At 35.7% G+C, this 17,143-nt stretch overlaps 1 protein-coding gene across 2 annotated transcripts in view; it reads left to right on the top strand.

Moving 5' to 3' along the window:
* SPTLC1 (serine palmitoyltransferase long chain base subunit 1) overlaps positions 1-5,266 on the top strand; it is a 34,884-nt gene extending 29,618 nt beyond the window's left edge. For both annotated transcript variants that reach the window (XM_054652094.2, XM_077171240.1), the window contains exons 13-15: positions 3-120; positions 933-1,006; positions 1,510-5,266. In XM_054652094.2, the coding sequence (XP_054508069.1) occupies positions 3-120; positions 933-1,006; positions 1,510-1,603 (286 nt within the window). In that variant the 3' untranslated portion in view covers positions 1,604-5,266. The remainder of the gene's footprint in view (positions 1-2; positions 121-932; positions 1,007-1,509) is intronic.
* Positions 5,267-17,143: the final 11,877 nt, after the last annotated feature.

Here is a 17,143-nt window from a genome sequence, read left to right on the forward strand (position 1 = left end):
AGGATTTCTGGTTTAAAAGTAGTAGGAGAATCTTTTTCTCCAGCATTGCACTTACAGTTGAAGGAGAGCTCTGGATCTCGAGAAAATGATGTGAAGTTACTCAAAAGAGTTGTGGATTATGTAAGTGTCACCATAGTAATTAAAATATATCAATACCTTTGAATGTTAATAATGAAGAAAGGGTAGAGAGGCTTCTTGGGTAACTTGTTGAAAGGTCTTGCAGGAATGCTGCAAGAAACTTAGTTTCTGTGCTGATTATATGGCTCTGTTAAAGATCACCTTCTAACCATTTCTTGCCTGACTACAAATATATATTAGACTATTTACTTCAGGAAATAGTTATTTCCTATTATCTATTTTAATGCTCAAATCTGCATATAAACTGTTGTATAAACTTTTATGTTAATAAGAGGAGTGTTCTGGAGGTGCATTTTTACCATTTAAGGTCAACTTTTGCTTCTTAGTCCATGAATTTGCTTTTTTTATGTGTGAATAATCTCATATTCTATATATAGTATTTTTCCCTTCTTCAATACACATTGGTTATTTTTGTCCCACATGAAGAAGTGAGGGTGGATATATCTTTATATATCAGGTAGCAGGTAAACAAGGCTACGCTAGAAAAAGAAATTCTGAAGTTAACTTCCTTGAAAATATGCTTAAATAGGATTTAAATGCCTGATAAATCTGGTATGTTTGCCTGATTACATGGAGGTGAAAACTAAAGGCACTGCATCCTAAACTGTTTTATGTGTTAAAGCTGTATTGAAATTAAGAGATGATTTTGCACAACCTTCACAACCTCCATTTGGGAAATAACTTGCATTTATCTTTACACCAGATTAATAGAAGTTAGTGATATGTGTTTGGTGATCAAAAGGATATGCTATCAGAAATTCCCAGGTTGACTTGCTGTATTTTTTTATTTGTAGTGCATGAATAGTGGTATTGCATTAACACAGGCTCGCTATTTGGAGAAAGAAGAAAAATGTCTTCCTCCACCCAGGTTAGCAGAAAGAAAACGTGTTACATGATTTTTTTCTTTGGCTATGGCCATATCTTTTCCATACAACAATAGAGTTCTGTTCAATAGAGTGGATTAAATAGTTGGTTCTTGGAAAAATGGGAGAGGCTCCAGTTTTGAGGTATATTTTTAGTGACTATTACAGCATGCTAGAACCATGAAATAACTGTATCAAAACTACTTGGATCTTGGGGATCAGCATGTAGCCTGTTAGCAGGCACATTTCCATGAGGAAAATTACTCTTACTCTGTAGGTAAAAAAGATAACAGATCTCCGCAGTGTGTATGGTGGGGTGGCAGAGCGGGGGCAAAAAGTAGTCTGATCACCTCTGTTTAGTCATATGTCTTGTTCCTGGTTGAATTTGAATTTGTAGTAATTTCCCTACAGATAGTGATCTTAATGTGTTGAAATTAGTACAATACAATTCTAAGCAGAAGGTTAGGAGTAAAGTTTACTCTCTGTGTTCTGTTTTTTTTTTTCCTAGTATTCGAGTAGTGATAACAGTGGAACAAACAGAACAAGAACTGGACAAAGCTGCATCACTTCTTAAGGAAGCTGCACAGTCTGTGTTGAATTAGACTGCTGTTTTTGGATTCCTCTTTCCCCACATTATCAGGATAAGTGTTTTACACTGTACAATGACTTCCAGATTCTTCCACTGATGGCATTGAAAGCTGACTAACAAAATTGTTCCAGAGTGATACAAATGCAGTGAGCGGAAGAATGCTGAATTTTGGAGTTAGTGAATGACAGTGTTGTTCCAGTTCAAACTCTACCATTTACTCACATTAGTTAAAATGGGATATCACTACTGAATTCATGACTCTTTCATAAGTTAGTACAAAGTTTTAAATTTATTTCCTCAAACCCTTAAATGTTCTCAAAAATGTGTATAAACATTCAGTCTCAGCCCAAACCATGTAAAATGTGTTGTTTTCTCTCCATTTTCTTGGAATGTGGGAACTTCAAATGAATTTCAATTATCCCTCCCCACCTTCCAAATGAAAATACACTGTTCCTAATATTACCAAAAGGATAACACATTAAGATATAATTTTGTACTATATTATGTCATTTATTATTGAATTATAAGAGGGAGGACCTTCAATTCTTTTTGTTTATATATCTTTCTCTAACCATTTTTGGCAGCCAGGTTTTAAGAAAGCCTGGCCAGAGAGTAAATTCATATCAAATACTATTTAATTTTTGCATTCCATGTGTAATTATATGCATGTTTGATATTATGGGTGAGGTTTTTCATACTATTATCTTTAAAATATCTAAATTCAAATGTCTGAATTGTGAAACTGCTGTAATTCCAGTGTAGTATTTCAGATAGGGTGCTTTGTACCAGTCTTGAAGAGGAGTAATAGGCAACATGGAAAATGAACCAAGGTTTTGAAACAGCAACTAAATACTAGCTTAATCAAACTACTTTTAAGCATAAAAATGATATGTGCTTTGTTTTATCCGTAAACATCTATGCCTTAGAAGGAAAGACTCGCAGATAGCTACTAAGAGTTTAAATGGTACAAATACTACTTAAACATAAGTCAATCTGTGCACATACAATTCCCAAGTAACTTGAAATTAATGTTTGGAGGTTGTGCTGTCAGGATTTTAAGTAAGCACAGATGGACATTACATATATGGACACTTTACTTCAAATCAGGAAACTGGTAAGGAAGTACGTATCTTTTTATAAAACAGAAAATGCAGCTTTTTATCTCACAATTTTGCTTTAAGAACGCCTGTCTGAAATTTTTGTATTCTGCCTAGTATGTGTTAAGTTGTTTTGTACTTATGTGCCTTTTTGGTTGCTACTACAAGGATTATATAGGACTATTTTTGAGAAACATCATTGTTAAATATAATCATGTTTGATTCAGATTTTTACTTACACAATTGGATTTTGTAGCATGGTCGATCATATATTTTTAAATATTCTACATTAGGTAAGCATAGTCTATGCTGCCTCCAGTTCACAGAGACTGTTTCTATGCTGGTTTTCAAAACTTTTCATCTGTGTGTGTTCAGATAGAATACCTAAAGTTGTGTTGGGGCGCTTCTGTGATTTTTGCTTGACATTGGAAATAGTCAAATCATTATCTGTGTAATGTAGTAAAAGAAATCCCAGTGTGAAAGAGAATCTCTATTCCAATGACATTTATGTTTTCTCTGTTAACCGTGAATAAAAGCCAGTGAGAAGCCAACAATTTAGAAGAGAAAAAAATGTGCAGAATGAGACTGACTCCCATTTTATAGACTGGAACTGAAGGGCAGAATAGTCATCTTGAAGACCCTCAGAGACTGAAAGAAATGGAAATTAAATGTTATGGCTCTACTTTGAGCTTTTGAGCCATTTTTGGCTGGATAATTGAAACCTGCAAATTTGAGTGAAGTCAAGCCTTTGATGTATAAATTTGGAACAAATGAGGTACTTTGATTCCAGTGTAGCATATTAAATGGTTTTGGAGTTAAGATAAGCCTGGGAAGGTAAGCAAATAACCATTGGCATTGAAATCCTAAGTTGCAGAATCTGTATTTAATTCTCTCATTTTATTTTAGGTTGTCTGCAAATGGGGTAGAATTTTTGTTGTGCTTAGAGAACTAACAAAAATTTTTAGATACATGGATTTGTGTTGTTATTTTTGTTTTTGGTTTGTTGGGTTTTTTTGCTTTTAAATGAAGTGATGACAGCTAAGGTAGAAGCAGAGTGAAATTTCTAGCAATTTCAAATCTGTGACTAAGTAATTCTGATGAAATAAAAGTCAAAAAATGTTGCTAAGAAATGCCATAATCTGATTCATTTGACAAACACATACCCACCATTAAAACATTGGTAAAAATGCCTTTGTCCTTTTTTATTGTTTACCAGTATGTAGGAAGGAAGCATCTAGATCACAGTAAAGTGAATGCCTGGGTTGATAGCAGCTGAAGTGCTCTTGTAATATATATTTTACTGACAGGTGATATGCATGGTCTCTGTAAGAAATTAAGACACTTACGAGATGTAACTGGTGGAGAGGGAAATCCCTGGTCAGTTTAAGCATATCTGGCTCCTCTTCATTTTGACTTTTTTGATAAATATCTTTGTCATGGCAAGCAGATGAAGAAATGGGTGGCTCTGGGGAAAAATGTTGATTGGGGTTAGGGAGACAGCAGGTGATTCTGATTAAACTTCTGACATTTGAAAAATCAGAAGCCTGTTAAGGTGCTTAACTGCCCAGTGCTCTTGGCTGATAAATATATTAACAAATCTGTGTTAGTTGCTCTGTAGTTACATTTGGATGAATTGGTATTTTTCCATACATTTCTTCAGATGTGGGCATGAGACTGGAGTTCAGTGTAAACCTATTAAGTAGGATACTGTGAGATGAATCAAACACAAGGACTTTATCCCAAACTTCAAAGTATCTTTTGAAAAGAAATTTTTTTTCAATTAATTTATGTATTTCACTTTGTCACATACTCGGAACACAGTTTCAGTTAAGTGGATAATAAATCCAGTATTTTAAATAGTGAAGAAAAATAAATGTTGTTAATTTTTTAAAATAGACTATTAATATCTGATAGTTGAGAAGGAGGGCATTTTAACTGTAAAATGTTGGTCATTTATTGAAATTGTCATGATGAAACCAATTTTTTACAATATATGAGGACTGGGGTGGACTGGAAAGAATTTATACTTTCAAAATATTTTATATTGAAGAAACATGTCTACATGAAATATATATTCATATTTTAAACAAAGAAATTTATTTTCCTTGAATATTTAAAAATAATTGATCGCTATTTGTGTAGTTTCATGGTTTTTATAGGAAAAACTACAGATGCCTTTTCTGTTTATTATAGTAATCATTATTTTTGGATAGGAGGTGAAATGCATAAGGAGAGTATTAAGAAAGAAAGAGACGTATGGCTGAATAACTTTGATTTTATTTTTTTTTTCACTTTTGAAATATGAACCCAGTCAATGCACAGAATGGTGTACTGTCTCCTTTCTGTCACTCCATCTGGACTTTATTATTTTAAACAGGGTTGTGGAGTGTTGGCATTCACTGATCTATGAAGTTGCTACCACAAAAGTGTCTTGCATCTTAAGATGACTAGAGAAGTGCACATGTAAATGTACAGAGCTGTAAATGCTGCTTAAACAGAGGAAATATTTACAACTAACACAAAGCATTTGTACATTAAACTGTTTCAATGTCCTAATAAAAGGAAATGTCTGGATAACATTTCTTCTAGTGTTTTTATGTTCTTTGGCAGTTTTCATGGTAATAAGGTAACAGGCTTACTATGTCTTGCTGTTGATAGATTTTCCAGATTTTGGTTTCCTGTTCATTATGTACTAGGTAGTTGCAAAATATGTGTAGTAGAAGTCACAGAATCTACTAAATCTGCTGAAGAGAACTTATCAGAGAAGGACAGTTTATACATGTCCAATTTCTAATACTTCGGTAGCACACACTTGCTGGAAACCGCTATTGCAAGCTAGACACTGGACCAGATACAGTTTTGTTGTGACTCAGTATAGAATTTCTGGTGTATCAACAAACTTGAGTTAGGATGACATATGCCCCAACTTTGAGACACTGTTACAGAATAAAATACTGCAATTTTGCCTACCATATTTTATGGATAAGATTTCTCTATTTTCCTCTGCTATTAGAGGTGTTACCACTTAGCTCAGTATGCTGTTTGTATAATGGAGTTGTATTTTCTAGCTGAGGATTCTAAGCTGGCAGAAACCAGTATAAGTATTCGAGTCAAAGGAACAAGTAGAATTGGAAATACGTTTAACTGTTTAACTTACATTTTATGTAGGCCAAAAATAAGTGATTGTCTCACTCTAATCAGCCTTTGTCAGACTGTGCTCCTGTTCTGGTATCCATAATTCCAGGAGGATAAGGACAGATTGGAGAAGGTCCAAAGGAGGACCATAAAGATGACCAAAGGGCTGGAGAACATGCCCTGTGAAGAAAGAAAAACTGGAGGACAATTTTCCAGTTCTTGCAGTGTCTACAAAGATGGCAGAAGCTGTCTTCACAAAAAGCCACATGAAGAATGGAAAGGCAATAGAATCATAAAATATTGCCCTTCCATTCTTCATGGGTTGGGTTGAAAGGGCCCTTGAAGATAATTTTAGTACCAACTGTCATGAGCAGGGATACCTTTAGCTAAATCAGGTTGCACCAGCCTCCATCCATCCTGGCCTTGAACAGTGCCAGGGATGGAGCATCCACAGATTACATGGGCAGTAAAATAGAATAGAATCATTAAGGTTGGAAAAGGACTTCTGAGATCAAGTATATCCTTTGACCAAACACCACCATGTCAGCTAGACCATGACATTAAGAGCCATATCCATTTCTTGAATGCCTCCAGGGATGGTGACTCCATCACCTCCCTGAGCAGTCTGTTCCAATGTTTGGCAACCCTTTTCATGAAGAAGTTCTTGCTGATAGCCAACCTGAACCTCGTCTGCTGCACCTCTTCAAAAACTTGGCAAGCTAGTGAGCAAAGAAAGATGCTTTTCCTCTTGTCTGACAGATGGACCCCATGAACCCCCGGTAGACCTGGTTTCTCAAGGTGAGTCACATGGAACCTGATATGTACAAGTTGCATGGGGAAAGATTTCATCTTTTATGGTGAGGAGAATAGTTAATTACTGGAAAACCACCTCCTCATGGATTATGGGAGATTTTCAAGATGTGGGTGGACAGGATGCTGGATAATTTCATCTAGGCTTCCCTTCTCAGAAAAGGTTGGACCTGATGATCTTTTGAGGCCACTTCCAGGTTGGCCTGTTCTGGGATTCTGTACTGTGACTGTAATTCTGATTGTGATTCCTGTTCTGTGACACTCAGAACAGGAAGTGGAAATAATTTTTCACACTTGGTCTAGTTAAAATTGGATTTTGATTGGAGCAAGCCTTTTGTTGATTACCAGTGTCACAGTAGATGTTGAGAGAGTGTATGAGCAAGACAGTAAGTACAAGTTAGGCTGATGACTGAGAGGATAAAAAAAGGTAATGGAACCATCAGCATTTCCTGATAATGTGAGTGGTGACTTTGAATTCCTCTCATAATTTTTAGTGATTTGGACTCTTTCTGTTCTTTCACATGAGGCGAAGAAATACCTGTTCTCAACAGGTAATTGATGTAAGATCAAAGACTTCTTTTTTGTTGTTTTAACTTTGTCCAGAATTATATTTTTTAACAAACTAGCCTCCATTCTGTGTATCATGTTTGTACTGAGTTAAGATTTGCCTTAGTGTCAATAGTGAATTCACATTCACTTTAGTTACAGATCTAAACTGGCAACAATATTCCTTTACCTTTGTATGCAACCTCTGGGCTTGAAGCATGGGAGTATTTAAATCGCCTTTAAAGCAGCTGATAGTAAGGAGTACTCAGTGATAATGAAATTCCTATCTATGACAGTTCTGATCAAATATTTTTTTGGTGAAAGACTATAGGTCTATTTTTTTTCTCCAGCTTTAGATTTTCAGACAGGCTATATACAAAGAGTCACTACTAAACAGTAATCAGCATTTGCAAGAATAAATGTCCTGACTTCCCTGTGGATAAAAGAACTTGGCACGATAATTTTACTAAAATTTGCTTATTAAAATTCTTTAATAAACACATTTTAAATACATAACCTGCTCAACTTTAAAAACTGCTTAACCTTGATTGCTATTTTGAGAATAAAAATTTTAAAATGTTTAAGGATTTTAAAATATTAGAACTTTTAAACAGATTGCTTTCTTGTTTCTTTAATCTTTTGCTATTTCCTCCATTTTTGTTTTTCAGTCATCTTCCTGCTTTTTTGCCTTCATTTTTCAGGATAGACACCAACTCTAAATGCATTGCTAGATGCTTGAAAATTACCCAAGTAGTGAGTGTTTGCTTTAATATGATTGTACAAATTAATTTGATTTATTTGATGATTCTGATGAAAATATAGTGACCTGTTTCCATGGTGCTGGTGAATGCTAAGTGTAAGTTGAGGTCTGTGGAAACAAATACTCAAGGTGGCAATGATCACCTCTAGGTACAGAATATTTTAATATTTTTCCCATTTTGAAAACATCGAGTTTAAGTGTGAGTAGAATATCACAGCTGCATTGTCAGTTATGCTGGAATCACAGGTCAAAAATGTAAACATTTTTTGAGTACTGTGAGGTGAATATGGTGGAAGATGGTGTTTTTTACTAAGGTGGAATTTGGTAGAATTTGAGGAGCCTTCAATTTGAATACAAGGCACAAGTGCTCATTAGATGCTGGTTAAGAGAGTAGTAAGTTGACTGCAAGGTGCTGCAGTAGAGCTGCAGCAGATTTTGTCTGCAGAATTGCAAGTCTGTCTGCAGTTCTTTCTCCAGAATTGTTGCTCACCCATTGTTGGTCCCTTCAAAGTCTAGGAGGTAACAATGTACATTGTAGAATGGTGAGCTTGTACTGCAAATTGTCACATAACCAGAAGCTGTTTGCAGGATAAAATACTGTCTTACCTTACAGCAAAATTAGATGCAGCTGCATCACAAAGAAACCAGCAAATTAGTGAAGTTATATATATGTTTTGCAACCTGGGGGAAGAATTTGGTGTATGATATCAAGGGGATTTAAGCATTCATATATCTTTCTATAAATACATTTTCTATGCTGGGCTGATAAAAGAGACCACAGAATCCGAATACCCTGAGTTGGACGATACCCACAAAGATCACCTAAGTCCAACTCCTTGACCTGTACAGGACAGCCCCAAGAATTACATCATATGTCTGAGAGCATTGCCCAAATATTTTTTGAGCTCTGGTCAGGCTGGTGCTGTGGCCACTTCATTTTGGATCCTGTTCACCAGCCACCCTCTCAGGGAAGAACCTTTTCCTAATACCTAGCCTAAACCTCCCCGATACAATTTCAGGCCATTCAGGTTCTGTCACCGGTCACCACAGAGAAGAGATCAGTGCCTTCCCCAGCTCTTCCACTTACAAGTCTCCTCTCAGCCTCCCCTTCTCCAGGCTGAACAGACCAAGGGACTCAGCTGCTCTTTGTATGGCTTCTGCTCTAGATTCTTCACCTTCTCCATTACTCTCCTGTGGACAATCTTTAACAGCTTTGTATTCTTTTTATATTATGACACCCAAAACTGCCCCCAGCACTCAAGGCTGAGCAGAGCAGGACAATCCCCTCCCTTGCCCAGCTGGTGATGCTGTGCCTGATGCCCCACAGGACACAACTGGCCCTCCTGGCTGCAAGTTGACTTACATTCAACTTGCCCTTAAAAAGTACCCCTAGGTGCCTTTCTGTGGCACTCCTTTCCAGCATCCTGTTCTCCAGTTTGTATATCAAGGGTTGACCTCTCCCTGGAGCAAAATCCAGGACCTTTCCTTATTAAATGCCGTACAGTTGATGATTGCTCAGTCCTCTGATTTGTCAATGTCTCTGCAGGATCTCTCTGCCTTCGTGGGAGTTGGCAGGTCCTCCCACTGGCAGACTTAGTGTACCTTTGAATCCTGAATGCAAGCTTTTCATGGAGATATTGAAGAGAGCTGGGCCTAAGGTGGAACCTTGAGAAATCCCAGAAGTGACCAGTCATCAGCCTGGTGTAATCCCACAAAATCCGTTGAAAACGGCTAGACAAAAAACCTCTCCATAACCTCCTAACAGTTTTGACCAGAGATAAAAGTTGGTATCAAATGGCAGGGTTTGAACAAGTTTTGACCACTTCAAGTCTTAAAATGGAAAAACCCTATAAGTTCAGCGCATGTGTACTGCTTTAGCCAAAGAGATTCTTTTTGCAGCCAGCAGGGCAGAAGAAATATTTAGCGACCTAACTCATGGATGAAGGAGTTTTTGTTGCAACAGGTGATAAAATGGCAGCAAAGCACTTGCCTTTGGTGTAGTTTACTGTGGAACTGTTCTTGAGCAGCATGAAATTTGCACAATGCCCAAGCTTTTTAATATTTTAATATCTTACTTGGTGACTGAAGGGACCAAATGACACAGTCCTTTACTTTCAGTGAAGTAAAGAGTAGTGTCAGAAGAATCTTAGACTGCTAGTACATAGTGTTGTGTGTTTGTCTATCACCTCTTAAAGGGAGTATGGATGGATCTAGATGGATTTGAGGAGACAACTGGAAGAAGAGGACATAATGTACCCATTAGAACAGGCTACGTGAATTCACACAGAAGTACTTAAATTAACAAGCTTGGTTTTTTGGCTGCTGAATGATTATGTTGATGGTGTTTCCCATTGGTGTTTCCCATTAGACTCAAATGTCTAAGCAATATACTCAGCTGCTAGTATAGATATTTTGGTCAGTTGAATGTACTCATTTTTATAAGTCCTGCCTCTACTTGAAATGTCTCAGCTACATAGAGGTGACTGGCATGGAAATATATATATTATTACTTTGAGGTGGCAATTGTTATCGTCCCTAAAGCATAGCCTATTAGGAAGAGCGCTCTGCAGCAGAAAGAGTATCTTTTTTGTGTTAAAGGAAAATATTCCACTGCTTGTGTTAAGTAAAAATAAATAGAAATGCACATTCATTTTCTTTGTGATATGAGAGAGAAAATATACCTTTTTCCCCTCTTACTGCATCTCAAGTTTTTTTTATATCAGCAAAGATTTATCATGTGAATGACACCCCATGCAAATATATGTTTATATTACATTGAAGCAAATGCAGTTAAACACCTGCAACTGCTTTTTTGAAGACACATGTCTTCAAAAGATATATGTATTTTGTTTATGGATCTGCAAAAAGAAGCACATAGTCTTGTGTATTATCAACAGATGAAATTTGTGATATTTAATTTGTGACATTGAACCTACATCAGGGATGTAGGTTTGCCAGAGAAGTCCTTATCGAGTGATTACATTGATCTAGCAGGCTGTCAGTTCAGTCATATAGGGGAAGAGAAATTTTAAAGCTTGTAATGAGATCACATGATATTTTCTTTGTATTTACAATCAGTTAAAATAATAGGTACTGTGTTTCAATTTTGAAAATATACGTCTATTTAATATTAGCTTTAATTTTGTTTTAAAGCTTATTTTAAAGTATTAATATAGACAAAGTTTATCATTAGCATGGGAGAATCTTTAAAACAGAATATAAGGGAATATTTTAACATTCTGAAAGAGTTTGACTTTATTGGTTTTTTTTGTGTAAGTATGTGATATTTGATAAATGAAATAATTTTACTCATGCTTGTATCATTATCTTTAAAATTTAGATCGTGGATGGGTTTCTGTCTAGCACAGGGGTACTGCTGTCCAGAGTTTGTGAAGGGTCATACGATTCTTTGTGGCAGAACTTCATGAAACTAGTAATTTGGAGAATGGTTTTTAATTAGACAGAAATATTTTGCTCATTTTCGGTCATAGCCAAGTAAATACTCTGGCACCAGTTCTATAGAGAGCAACTGAATTAGGAGGTATGCCAGGCAAGTTTGGTGCACTGTGTAATAATTCTGAGTATGTAGAATCCCTGCTTCATAGAAGGGACAGTATTGGTTTCCAGTGAAGCCCCAGTTTCATTGGTTTTGTGCATTTATTACTGCTGAAACTCAGCCCATAAGGGAGGTAAACAGATGATCTCATTGTGTGCCTAATTACTATGTTTGATCTGTCTGTACACCCTTTAGGTAAACCACATACAAACTTAACACTGTAGGATTAGAGCATTTTTTAGTACTCTAATCTATAAACCATAGCTAAGACTAATTGTGCTGAGCACTGATGTTGCATTTTACCATCAGAGTACAAGTGTGTCTAATTCTGACTGGGAGGTGTGAGTCCTCTTGGCCAACTGAACAATGCTGAATCTCTCAAAGTTTATCCAGCCTACTTGTTTCCTTTTCCTTGGGTTTTGGTCCTTTATAATTATCATCCTGAGTTATAATAGCTTTTCAGTCCTGTAAACAAGACAAGACTTACTTTTATGACATTTATCAAAAGATCCTGAGAAACTTGAAGGATAGGAACAAAATGGTATTGAATATCTTCTGCAGTCCTGTTGTTATTAACTACTGCAGTGGTTGGCTTGAAAACTGTAGTATGGGAGGCAACTGCAGTATAACAGCTAGATCAAGAAAGCAATTCTTTTACCCTCAGGCAGGTGGTTGTGTCTTTGACCCAATATAGCTTCTTTAATCATTGGGCTACACAGCAGATCTGAGAAGGCTCCAGATGGAGACTGAACCTACGACCCCCTGACATAAAAACATCTATGATACCAATTACACCATCTGTTGGTCATAAAACCACATTCTCTATCTTTTCTTGGCTCTTGTGTCATACAAAAGCTGAAGGGTGATATTTGGAGCTGTTGGAGTTTATCCATGCAATTTAATGCAGAACACATTTTTTCACAGAGAGGGAGAACAAAGCACAATAGCACTAAAGTTCAATTTACATTCTCAGTCAGTGAAAACAAAAATGAAAATAAAAACCAGTTGTCTGAGTCATTATTTATACCCAAACTATGGCTTCAATTGTAGTATTTTCACAGTTCTTGTGATTTTAAAAAACCTAAAGAGTAACTTCTACCACCATTGTCCCAGCTCCTGAGGGCCTGATTTGAAACAAGATCTGTAATTGTAAATAGGAAATTATGGCAAGACTGAGGAATATGCAGATCACATTATTAGCCAATATGTGCCTAATAGTATGCTTAGGGATTTGTGTAGGGTGGTAGTGTTTAGAAATGTGTATTATCTGAGTGTGGAGTACTGGAAAGTGGGAAATTTAACCAGTACCCACATACCACTTCACATACCCTCAGAATCCCACTGGATGTAAGCCCTCTCTGAACTTTATGCTCTGGCTCATCAAACTGTTATTCTGAAATACTTTTGAGACTTTGAAATGGCATCTCAAATTTTTTCCTTTTATTGGTATAATAGTTAGCTCTAGGTGATTTATTGTAGCCATCAGAATAAGAAGTGAGGTACTGAAATACAAGGTGTCATGTATTAGGGATAAAACTGATGTCATAGGTCCATCAAAGCAAGGAAATGAGAGGAAGTTTGTTACTGGTGCAAAATGGGTAACTGTGATGAGGTAGGATTAACATCTTTAGAAAGAACAGAAAGCTAATGCCAGAAATACATGGCCTATGCATTCTGCTACCATGTCTGACAGATGGTTCTGTGCTTTGTGGTCGGTGAAGTCCCTACAACATTGCTCTTTAAGAAACTTTGTGCTCTAATACCGTCATTTATTGGTCTAACACAAAAATAAATGTTTGCTATATTACACCAGTAGTCTAGCTACACAGTAGGCAAGGAAAATAATTCTTAAAAGAAAACACGAAATCCCCACACCTGGCCAGTCCTTTTATGTTGTGGAAGCTGGCTTCTGGTGATGAGAATGAAGCAGTGAATAAAGCAGTTGACTTTACTGTTACTACATTGTTGCTTTCTTATTACTGCACCATCATTACTTTTTAATAAACCATTACTTTTTCTTTAAGAAATAATAAATAATAAATCCATACAAATGGAAGGGAAAGAGTTGAGAACTGGAACTAACAAGGTTCTGTAGAATCTTTGCCATAGGTTAAGCTGACAAAAATATTTGAGTTTTCTATTTGGAGGTATTCTTTTTGTGGACGTCTCCATAGGGATATATCACATCTTGGCAAATAGAATTGGCTGTGTTGAAGCCAAAAGGAAGAGGTGAAAAAGTGACAAAAGCACAATTCAGATGTACTTTTCTTCTGCCATCAGAATAATTGGGAATCCTGTCATCAGAACCTTTATCCTTGGTTAGTATTAACATGTCCCTTGAAAGTTATTTTCATGATTTGTGATAGAATCCATACTTGATGGTGACATGTAATGATATGAAATAAAAATAATGATGATTGTCATTAGTTCAGACTCAACTTCATTGCATTCATCTTCATAAACAAACTTTGATTCTTCACTGTTTGTTTACATCAGTGAAAAACACTTTTCTGGTGTTTTACTGTTGGAATTTAGCATTTCAATGTGGTCACAGAGTGATTTTGTATTTTTTTATACATATATTAACAATAAGACCGATCTTGCTGTTTTTATAAAAATTATCTTGGAAAGGATCTCAAGAGGCCCTGTAATCTGTTTTGAAGCTGAATCAAGTACATTGTCAGTAAAGTCATCTGATACTAAAATACTTCTGCTGAACATAGTTAATTAAACAATAATCATACTGGATCCAGGTCTATCTGCCTAGGAGCTTATCATTTTGCTGATACTACAGCAGACTAAGGAACACCTATAAGAAAGATGACTTTAACGTCATCTTAAGAATATCCTTTCTGCTTCCTAAAATAATAATCTTTAATAATCTCAATCTTAAATCTTTAATAATCTTGAATATGCAAAACAACATTTTTTATTAGTCAAATCCTGCAGTGCTGGTCTCATTTCCTTTAATTAATATTGCTATAAATAATGCAAAATATGTTTTACTATCTCAAATACCCTTCTTGGAGTTTTGTGTGTAGATGAAAACCAGTCTTCTGAATCACAGATTGAATGTCAAAGTAGTATGCATTTTAATATCCTGATCAGAGATGCAGGTTTTTTTTCTATTATTGTCACATGTGTGACAATGTGTGTGACATGTCTCTAAAATGTTGATCAATGTTCCCATGAATTCTTCATCTCAAAAAGTTGTTAACACAGCTTCTTTAATTTTGTCTTGTATATTGTCATGTTTTCATAAGACTTTGAAAACCTCTCGACCAATAAGTATAAAATATTTATTATGACACAGATATCTATTTTCAAGTCCTGTGTCAGCTGTGTAATTTATAGTACAACTTTAGATCTCTTTTGGAAAGAACTGTTTTATCTGAACTCCTTCATAACTTCTGACAGACCTGTCTAAATATCAAATTAGAGCAACATTGATAGTAAATCTTTAAATAAATTTAAATATTGCAGATTGTGGTGGTTATGCTTATGAGTGTATGTATTTTAGAGACAAGAATTTCTCATAAGGTTTAAGAAGACCAAATAAAGGTAGATGGAATAAAGATGTTAGAATGACGTTGTGTGAATGTCAATGTAAATATAGATTTGACAGTGGAAAATACTGAAAAATGACCCGATAAACAGATATATGTTGGAAACTATTTTGCTAATTGGCTATGCATTTTTCTCCAAGTTTAGTGCCGTCAGATTGCACCAAGTATTCCTATATATGGTAGTTGTAAAAAATGTAATGTAAACTGGACTATTTAATCCCTTTGTTGGAAGGTACGCATGTTTTTGTTTATATGAATTTGGTTGTATTACTTTTGTTAGGCATGTCTGATTAAAATTTGCTAAGAAGGTTGTAGAATAGTTCCCATGTGGATACTAAGTTTCTTTTTATAACATTTCAGATTTTATTGTTTCCATAAGTTTTCAACTTTATTCAAACCTTTGTTTCAAGTCTTCCCAACAAATTTTAGTTATGATTGTTCAAATCTTCTTTGTAATATATTGCATCAGATTTTAAAGCAAATGCTGACAGCAGCAGTATTTATGCCCTGCATACCAAGCAGATACCACATGGTTTGAATAACGGGCACCCCTGCTGAGTGTGGATGAAATCAAAATCTTTCATAGTCATGTAAAATGCCCTGATAGAAATCTCTCTTTAAATGGGCCTTCTTATTTAAAGATTAATTCTTTTATCTTGACACTGATGCATGTATGTGATTGCCACAAATGCTAATGAAACCTGAAAAAGTTGTAGGCTTCAAGTAATCCCAGAAGTCACCCCAACCTTATATATCACAAAATAAACAAAATAAACTCTATGGAGTTTATTGTAGGTAATAGGAAGGCTAACTTTAAAGCCTTAAACATCACACTTCTTTGGCTGTTATCAATGCTAAAGACAGGAGGCTTTTTTTATTAGGTTTTGCCCCAGAATTCTTAACACCAGTTGCTTCTTTTGTTTTATTTAAAATATTGAAGTTGTAACTAAAAGTAAACAGAAAAAGTTTAATTTCAAGGAGTAGGAATAACTCAGCCATATTGTAGATGAGGAAAATATTTGTGTTCCAGCTATTTTTAATGGGAATTTTGTTGGCTGGGAATACAAAAACAGAATTTTATAAAATTCCAAATGTAAACAGAAACTGGTTGTAGAACGAATATGTGCAGAACTCTGTTTTAAGTTATCTTCTCCTTACTGCACTGTTAATGCTGTCTTCTTCCTTTTGATTTAATGGCATCGTTTCCCAAGAATTTAAACAAAAAGGGAAAAAAAGTGGGTTTAGGATACTGGTGGTTAGTTGCATTAGAAGGTATTGTAAGATTCTTTATTTCAGTAATATACACATCAGTATAAGACCATGTCTCTGATACATCATTAATAAATACCCAGTGTATGGTCTGTGTGTTCTAGGACACATTCATCAATGAGGTTAATACCCGAGGAAAGCTGTCAATTTCTTACCCATCTCCACCGGCTGCAGTTTTGCTAAAAATACTGGAGCTACACACACATATACACATTTTACAGTGGAAAAAAATATTTCTCATTATTCCTTCCACCAGATATATTTATTTAGTTGTTTTTATTTCAGTTGCCATGTGTGGCTCAGAAGCCCTCTGCTCCATTGAAGTTCTTTTCAGTATGAGCAGCCCTGTAAGTCACAAAAGAACAAAATCTTCCACTTCCTCTCCTACCCTTTCAAAAGTGTATATATGTATATGCTGTCTTTCCCTACTTCCTGTTGAGTTAAAAGCTGTGCAAGGGTAGAAATGAAGAGGTTAAATAGATCACCTTCATATGTTTTATGTTACGTACTAGAGCAAACTTTCTGCCAAATCAGTCTACGCCTTCTTGCTTGATTTAGCTGCTATTAAATACCAAGTACTTCAGAACAAACCACACAGAGAACTAATATTACCCTCCACTGTCTTTTGCTTTTCCTATTATCCACAACTTGCAGGCAACAGAAAAAGTGCTGTTCAGATTCTTCACACATTTATTTTTGACATTCTCAGAGGGCTTCAGTTCACAGTTGGAAATGAGCTGTCCTGTTTCTCCACTTGGTATTTTTCTTAGTGGGGTTGATTCCCACACTGCTTGGTAGTTGCTGAGAACCTGAC

This window comes from Agelaius phoeniceus, chromosome Z, assembly GCF_051311805.1.
Source record: "Agelaius phoeniceus isolate bAgePho1 chromosome Z, bAgePho1.hap1, whole genome shotgun sequence".
Taxonomy (NCBI): Eukaryota; Metazoa; Chordata; class Aves; order Passeriformes; family Icteridae; genus Agelaius; species Agelaius phoeniceus.